Source organism: Solanum tuberosum, unplaced genomic scaffold (assembly GCF_000226075.1).
Source record: "Solanum tuberosum cultivar DM 1-3 516 R44 unplaced genomic scaffold, SolTub_3.0 scf00047, whole genome shotgun sequence".
NCBI lineage: Eukaryota > Viridiplantae > Streptophyta > Magnoliopsida > Solanales > Solanaceae > Solanum > Solanum tuberosum.
This window is the reverse complement of record NW_006238973.1, coordinates 598100-606682: the sequence shown is the minus strand read 5'-3', so window position 1 is coordinate 606682 and position 8583 is coordinate 598100. Positions and strand designations below refer to the sequence as shown.

General features: G+C 31.7%; 2 protein-coding genes across 3 annotated transcripts; one reads left to right on the top strand and one right to left on the bottom strand.

Annotated features, from left to right (window-relative positions):
* Positions 1-3074: 3074 nt before the first annotated feature.
* Positions 3075-3563, bottom strand: LOC107059922 (putative EG45-like domain containing protein 1). The gene is made up of 2 exons (XM_015307023.1): positions 3452-3563; positions 3075-3340 (listed from the first exon to the last, which is right to left on the bottom strand). The coding sequence occupies exons 1-2, from the start codon at positions 3561-3563 to the stop codon at positions 3075-3077; spliced, it is 378 nt and encodes a 125-aa protein (XP_015162509.1).
* A 1160-nt stretch (positions 3564-4723) lies between these two features.
* LOC102587027 (RING-H2 finger protein ATL56-like) lies at positions 4724-7150 on the top strand. Of its 2 annotated transcripts, none has more exons than XR_001473027.1 (2): positions 4724-5464; positions 6715-7150. XR_001473027.1 is itself a non-coding variant. In XM_015307037.1 (2 exons), exons 1-2 carry the CDS (start codon positions 4935-4937, stop codon positions 6719-6721), a joined length of 498 nt encoding a protein of 165 aa, XP_015162523.1. In that variant the 5' UTR covers positions 4725-4934; the 3' UTR covers positions 6722-7150. The 2 variants fall into 2 exon arrangements, 1 of the variants encoding a protein (XP_015162523.1); XM_015307037.1 differs by having other exon boundaries at positions 4725-5425.
* Positions 7151-8583: the final 1433 nt, after the last annotated feature.

The window sequence follows — 8583 nt, the reverse complement described above, 5'->3', positions numbered from 1 at the left end:
TTTTTTTAGTTAAAACCAAACCAACCCAAATATAGTCGAGTTTTTTTTTCCAATACCAAACCAAGTCAAACCAAACCACTAGTTGGATTTTTTTTCCGGTTTGTGGTTTGGTTTGGCTTTCGGTTCTGTTTTGTACACCCCTAATTCCATACATCGTGAAGTAGACAAAACACATGACTTTGTTACCCTAAGCCGATTGTTCATCATTTTTATCAACAACTATATCATCACCTTCATATCCACAAAATATTTTATCACTACTTTGGTGTTCATGTAAAAAAATACGTAATACAACGCAAACAACTACTATAGAGGGTGATTTTGTAAAAGATAAAAGTTTGGTGTAAAATTTTAATTTTCAAAAGATCCCAAATAATGAGATTTGGCCCAAATACTAGAAAAAACTAGTATTTGGGAATTTGGGATATTTGCCAAATAATGACAAATTGTATGGACAAACACTATTTGCCAAATTTCCCCCCAAATATTATTTGGGAAATCTATGGCCAAACGGGCCCTAAATCATAGGTCACGTCTCGGAAAGCACCGACAAGCCAGATGCAGGAAAAATTGTACGTGTAGTTCTGGTCATCTCCTCGGTATATTGTATTAATATGTCTATTGAAAAAATAATAAATTCAATGCTTTGAAAACTATTTTGAAAAATAACTGTAATTAATAATAAGGATAAATTCAGAATTAAGTGATAAATTATTTCTTATCTTTCTGAACTTATCAAGTAAAATTAAAAAGTTATTTTTAATATATTGAATAAATAAAAGTGAACGATAAAATAATTCATATAAGGGTAGAGTAAGCTCCATGTTTTTGGTGACCTTGATACTTTTTGTCAACTTTTGTTCTAAGTGGGAAATAAAAACTAAGTGCATATTGTGACTATTACTTTATTGTTTGTTATCATGAAAGCGATTACTTCTTTTAATGAGTTAATTTCTTGTAATTAATAAAGTAGAAATCACTCCAAATTTATTTCAACTTAGAAAACACAAGAATGTACTTGATGAAGTACATACATTAAGTTTGTGATCATCATTTGATCAATTCAACTATACTTTAGAATGTACTTCATAATTCCATGCACCATATATCTTTGATATGCCCTCTTATTATCAAATCCTGACAATCATCATAAAATATACTTAATATTGGATAAAATTAAAAATATTTTAATTGAATTTTATATTTTATTACTTACTTTTTATAGTTAATATTAATAACTCCCTTGACAGCAATTGGATTAGCAATGATTGACATGGCTTCTTTAGTGAGAACCATGGTTACATCGCAACATGTAGAGCAATGATCAACAACTTTTACTACAACGCTCTTACCAGTGCAAGGTGGCAATAACAACAATAATAATAACAATTACGCCTTAATACCAAATAGATACATGAACATACCATGGCATTTTTGTTTAATAGAATTTAAATAGAGTAATAAATAGAAAGGAACATTAATAATTAAACTTACGAGGATATTTATCATTGGTATAATAGGTTGTCCCTGGTATAGCCAAAGCTATGGGGAAAAAGTTGCCACAAAACCAATATAATGAGAAAAAGAGTACTTTTAGTAAATATTGTCATTTTTTTTCTAAAACTTTTATTTATTTCTCTGATATATTTATCAATTTAACTAGTAATCAATACCTTTTTATAATGTGTTTATTGGCTAAAATTTGGTAACCAATTACGAGAATTAAGGCACTCCATTAATTATGTCTTTACTAGTTTTATTAATTATCCTTTGAATATATTAGATTTAATGATTTGAGAAATGTAATAAATATTGACTTGCATATGGTAGCAAGAGTACAATACACAAAAAAGAATAGACTGGCCTTCTTGGTCATAGTGGTTGACTAGTTGAGGAGTTTACTCCTGACCACTTGGTCAAGAGTTTAAGACTGGTAAATATAGAAAAAAAAAACAAATCTCTTGATTTTTCAAACTACACAAGTAATGTTGGATAACTATTTTTAGTATAGTAAAAAAGTAAAGATTGACTGAGAGAGTAATAAAAAACATTGACTAATAGTAGTCTCAACTAGAGTACACGGGCAAGCTCAAACACATTAATGGCCTAAAGCCAAAAATGAAGTGAAGATCTTAATTTTTATATTCAAAGTTTATTATTTTAATTTCTTAAGATGCAGAGTTGTTAATATATTTAAAATTATTTTTGAAATACAAATTATTTCTTTTGAATGAAAAGATTTCATTCATTTCAAGTCATATTTTTGACTCAAAATAAAAATAAAAACAAAAAGTTTTGAATCTTATAATCTTAATATAAGACTATTAAATGTGAATCAAGTACATGTGAATCATTAATCAATTCAACTTCACTATAGAGTATACTTCATTCCATGCTCCATCAATTTTTGATTGCCCTCTCATGAAACCTCGATAATCATAGAACAATGTACTCATGAGAGGCAGATGAATCAGTCAAACCTCGTTATAATAACATTAATTGAAAATTGTATATTGTTGTAAGGTGTTGTCATTGCGTTTATATATATGTATGATATATGATCTTACAAAATATTGTTATATCGTATTTGAGTATGATTTCTATAGAGAAATAATTTTAAAAGAGTGTACCACTATAATGAATGTCACTCTTGTTATAGGTATGTTAATATTATAAAAAAATGAAAACATAACATGACCACAAACGGCTATAGAGTGATTATATCAAATTCATTTGAACCCTACGTACGTAGAAGTTGATAATATAGTATTTATAAACCCATTAGTATAAAACTGTGTAAAAGTTTATAGAAGGCCAGATATGTAGCAATTAATCAACTATTTGTTTCAAATTAGAAAACACAAGAAGCATAAACTTTTTAAACAAATACTCATATGATTACTCAATAATATTTGTATATCTTTCATGTACATATATTAAGTTGTACACATACTTTATTCCATGCGTCATATATCTTTGATGTCATCTCATAATCAAATCCTGACAATCATCATAACAATATATTTAGTATCAAATAAAATCAAATATTTTAATTGAATTTTATATTATATTACTTACTTTTTGTAGTTGATGTTAATAACTTCCTTGACAGTGATAGGATTAGCAATGACTGAAATAGCTTCTTGAGTGAGAACCATGGTTACATCGCGACATGTAGAACAATGATCAACAACTTTTACTACAACACTTTTGCCAGTGCAAGGTGGCGAGTTACCGATACATGTGACATTTAATGAGTCTCCACATGTAATAGTACTTCCTAGGTACGCGATCCGTGCTATAAGGCTACCTGGTGGTGTGGGTATTGAACATTCTGATGCTACAATAACAATAGTAAAACAATTACGCCTCAATACCAAATAGTTATATTAATCCGCCATAACATTTTTGTCTAATAGAGTTTAAATTGAAAAAAATAAATTTAACTTACAAGGATATTGATCATTGGTATAATAAGCTGTCCCTGGTAAACCCAAAGCTATGGAGAACAAAGTTGCCACTACACAAATAATGAGAAGAAAAATACTTTTAGGAATTGCCATTTCTTTTTCTAAATTTAATATTTATTTTCCAATAATCACCACCTTTTTATAGGTGTCATCGGCAAAAATATGGCAAAATGTTAAGAAGATTTTGTTAATTAATTATTAATTATTACTCGAGATATGGTCAGCTAATAAATAATTTTGATTATTAGTCAAACATAGGGTATTCCCTATGGTATCTGAAATAAATAATTTTAATCCCTCACAATAGTTGAATTTTTCATTTAGTCAAACACATGATTATTTAGTAAATCATCTTATATTTGAATTTCTCATTAACAAAACTCCAATGTGAAATGAGTGGAGTGCACTAAACATATCAAAATTATACATCAAGAAGAAAAGGTTCAAATTTATTTATTTTACTTTTGGAATACTCCCAAAATTAATGGTGTAAGTACAGTGAAGGATGGTTTATTGACCATTTTTTCGATAAAAAAAATGATACTATACATACAGAAAATTATATGAAATATATAGATTACAAATTACTTTAGTAATCGTATATTAAATCTTAAATATTTTTTGAAAATTTTGACTTTATCATTATTCAAGTTGGTGTTCAAGGATAAAAAATGAGACTTTTTTTTTAACTATAAAAAGAAAAGTAAAGCCAAAGTATAACAAAGAACAATTATCCATCGGTAAGTAGATATGCGAGGTTGGTTGTAGGCTTGTAGCATTAGTTAAGAGAAATAAAGTTAGACTGAAAAAAAAATAGGTGAGATAATTAGACATGACATGATATAACTTAAACTAATTGAAGAACATAACCTAAATTAGATAGGAAAGACATGAAGATTGACAGTAAGATAGATTATCGAGAGTTATCGTATTTTTAGTAGTATGATTCATGTATCACATGTTTTCATTTTCTTCAATATATACTAATATTAATTGCTACACTTATTTTGTTATCTCTTTTCTATTTTTTACCTTTTTGCATTGGTTACATTTAATTTTTGAGTCAAGGATCTATCGAAAAGGATTTTCTTTTTTCATACTAAAAAACATAAAACTTGCGTACATTATATTCTTTCAAGACTTATATTATAATAAAAACAGTTTGATATACTAAAACTTTCGTTATATACAAAGTTCGAAGAAGGGTCCGATTACATTATTTTATATTATCGTAAGTGGCTGTTTTCATGATTTGAACTCGTAAAACCATAAACTATGGGCCATTATTAGTGGCATATCCCCTTAGCATCTCTCCTCATCCCTTCTTCCCAACAAACCGACAAACCATAGCTGATCCGATTGAACTTTGCTGATCTCTCTCTGTTTCTCACACAATAATCTTTCATTCTTCCCAATTCTTGAAAACACCCAAATCTGTGAAATCTTGAAAAAACGTCCAAATCCATGCCAATTCCGATTCAAAATCAAGAACCTAAACCGAAAAAGTTGATTTCCCTTTTCATAAAATGCGTAATCATGGCTTTATTCCTTTCCCTTTTCTTAATTTTCCTTCTTTTCCTTGGTTTCGCCGCGCTTGTACTCCTCCACTTCTTAATCACCTCCACCGCCTTCCACCGCCGTCATCGCCGTCGCCACCACCATCGATTTCCGGCGAACCAAACATCATCGTTTGATCTGCCTTGTGTTAGTTATTGTGTGTCACAGCAATCTGTTAGGGATTGTGCGATTTGCTTGGAGGGATTTAAGGATGGAGAATTTTGTAGGAAATTGCCTGATTGTGGACACCTTTTTCATGTGAAATGTGTGGATTCTTGGCTTATGAGGGTTCTGAATTGCCCGATTTGTCGGACCCGGGTTCGGGTAGATTCGGGCAATTCGGGTTCTGTTATCAGTGATGAAGATTGGAAGAGATGGTGGGCTGTTGGTGTTTCAGGGTAGCTGCTTTTTTCCTGAAAGTTCTGCATTTTGTGGTTGTAAGTTCTTGAAAAAAAATCCCTTTTTTATCTTTTTTTGATGCTTTGTTTATGTTGAGCATTGTAATGTATGGTCATTTTAGTTGATTAGCAATGGCATTATTGGCTAAATGATGATTGTAGCTAAGGATATGATGAAATTGTTCAATTAGGTTAGACAATTTTGTGGATGAACCTTTTTTGATAATCGTGCCAGCTTGTGCGTACCTCTGAGGGGTATCGGTAATTCTGTCCACCAAGGCTTGGAGGGAAAGGAAGAAATCACCTAGTGTTTTTGATTCATTGGCTGGGAAAAAGAATCATCTCACTTAAGCAAATGATTCAATATCGTAGTTGTACATAGTATTGTGTGTGCTTGCTCTGGTAGGATACTCTATCCATGTGTGAAAGCATTTTTGGATAGGCTGAGCAACATGGCTAGTTAGAAGTAGATGATGTTTCATTGACGGAGGTAAATTTTGTTATTATCATTTATCACTTAGGTAGTACCTTCGTCGCAAATGGTATGTCGTGTTTACCTCTTAGAGTGTCATAATAGAGCTATAAATGAGAAATATGTGTCATAAGAGTTTTAAACATACTACGCGGAGATACCAATCTTTGTCTGTGTTATGGAGTTAGCATGTTTTGAGTGGAATAGTCGAGGTGTATGCAAGCTACCTGAACACCATCTTATTAGGAGGAAGAATTTTGCACATGCTTTTCTGTGCAAATACTTGTGTTTTGAGATCATGTGAAGATGAGATGTGCAGATGTCCTAGTTAGGAGGTGAGAGATGTTGGCTGTTGTGGGCCTGAGGCTAAGTAGAGGTAGGTCTAAGAAGTATCGGGGTGAGGTGATTACTGATTAGGTCGGATATGATGTAGTTTCAGCTCATCGAGGACATGACCCTTGATAGAAAGGTGTGGAGGTCGAAGATTAGGGTAGAAGGTTAGTAGGAAGGCTAGTGTATTTCTTTCAATTCTTAGAGTATTAGTGTTCTTCTTCTTGTTGTTTTTCTTTATCTTTAGATTTCTATTACTACCTTATTTCATTGTTGTTTCTGCTGCCTCCTTTTCATCAACCGTTCAAATGAAGGTCTATTGAAAATAGTCTCTCTACTTTCTCAAGGTAGGAGTAAGGGCCGCATACACTCTACCCTCCTCATACCCCACATGCGGAATTACACTGGATTTTTTGTTGTTATTTGTGTTTTGTTTTGTTATCTAAATGGAATGTCTAGTTGATTGAAACATTTTGATTTACTCTAGGAATTGAACCAAGAAATCACAAAACAGGACACAAGGTAGTACAAGTTGGAGGAGCAAAAGATCTGCTGACATCAAGAGGAGAATGATGGACTTGGAAGTGCAAAGATTAACTTACCCCGTGAACTTATGGAGGTTTGCATCAATGACTTCTGATGTGAATTTCACTGCGTAAAACAACATGAACTGTAGTTTTCTTCCCAAATTAATGATTTGGAGATGATCATATGTATAAATATAAATGCGTACCCATTCTAGCGGGTTGCAAAACATAAATTTTTGCCTTAAAAACTGTGTATTGTACATTAATGAGTTTCGCACTTTTCCTTGAATGTGTAACTTTGTAATGCATAGTGTCTCTTAATTGAGTAATGCATCTCTGTTGTACAAATGTTTAGTGGGAGAAATGAACATTTAACTGTTCAAGCTTTTTGATCAACGGGCGTGAATGAATTTTCATATCGTTTCACCTAGATCATAGTTGGTTTATACAATCTAAGGTTCACCTAGTTATTAATTAATATCATATTAATAAGTGGCTGTAGCTAGAAGTAGACAATTTCAGGGTATTTTTGGAATTTCAATACTTTCTCTGTTTTAATTTAATTGGCTCTCCATATATTATTAGTAGCATAAATTGAGATCGATGAAATAACATATATTGGACCTTTACATTTCAGTTATCACATGATACATAGCATTTTGAGACTCAGGGAGCTGTGGGATTGTTTGGTGGTTGAGGGACATCTTGGTAAGCTTATCTTTATCCAAGTAAATTTTGGATACAAAAATATAATGGCAAGATTTTGTATGTAACATTTTTCTTGTCATAAAAAAACAAGAGGAAGAAGATTATTGTTGAACACATTTGTTGTTTTATCTAAAAATATTTAGAATCATCCGTAATAACCTAGAAAATCATACCCATAATCTCTAAAGAATCTATGCCATTCTTTTTAGCATTTAGGGGTCCCGAAACATGAATTTAGATTATTTTTTTAGTTCTTAATGTGTGTTAGCTCATGAATTTTGAAAAATATTACTGACTGGCTGTGTTTCGTTCAAACTTTTTTTTTAGAATTATCCATAATGACCTGGTGAACTATATTTATAGTCTCTACATGATCGATTCCATTTATAGTAGAATTTATAGGTCACAAAATAGAATTCAAAATTTCTTAATTTTTCGTGGGTAGTCGGTAGTCTATTGATCTGACGTCTTGGAGTACCCAATTTTTTTCTCTAAAAGAACTTTAGGAGGACATATGTAATGAGTTGGGGAAGCATTGCGTATAGGCCCATTATTTTAAAGGTATATTTTAGCATTAACGAGCCAATTTTTGGATAACCATTTTTTTTCCGTGTGTATTAACCCATGGATCTGGAGCCTCGGAGCACCAAATTATTTTTTTTGAATTTTTTTTATGAGAACCTCCGTAATGAATTGAAAAAACATTGTGTATAGTCCCACCATTTTAAGACATCATTTGCATTTATGAGTCAACTTTTAGGAATTAACTGTCTTTCTTGGTTTTACGTGTGTATTAGCTAATGGATCTAGCGTCTTGGAGCTTCCAATTTTTTTTTTTGAAGAAACTTAATGAGGACCTCCATAATGAGTTTGGGAAACATTGTGTATAGTCCCATTATTTTCGAGGCATTTTTCACATTTTCGAGCCAACTTTTAGAAATTAGCCGACTTAATTGGTGTTTGCGTATTAACCCATGAATCAGATTCCTTGGACCATCCAATTTTTTTTAAAAAAAAACTTTATGAGGACCTCTGTAATGAGTTGGTGAAGCATTGCGTATAGTTAGAGCTGTCAAAATGGGTTTGGCCCGCTAGGCCGGCCCCAACCCAACCCTTGAATT

Bases quoted from the DNA above. Each gene is read 5' to 3' on its own strand.
- LOC107059922 (XM_015307023.1), bottom strand. From the start codon at position 3,563: ATGGCAATTCCTAAAAGTATTTTTCTTCTCATTATTTGTGTAGTGGCA. The intron at 3,341-3,451 runs GTAAGTTAAATT...TTGTTATTGTAG, and splicing joins TACCAATGATCAATATCCTT to CATCAGAATGTTCAATACCC.
- LOC102587027 (XM_015307037.1), top strand. From the start codon at position 4,935: ATGCCAATTCCGATTCAAAATCAAGAACCTAAACCGAAAAAGTTGATT.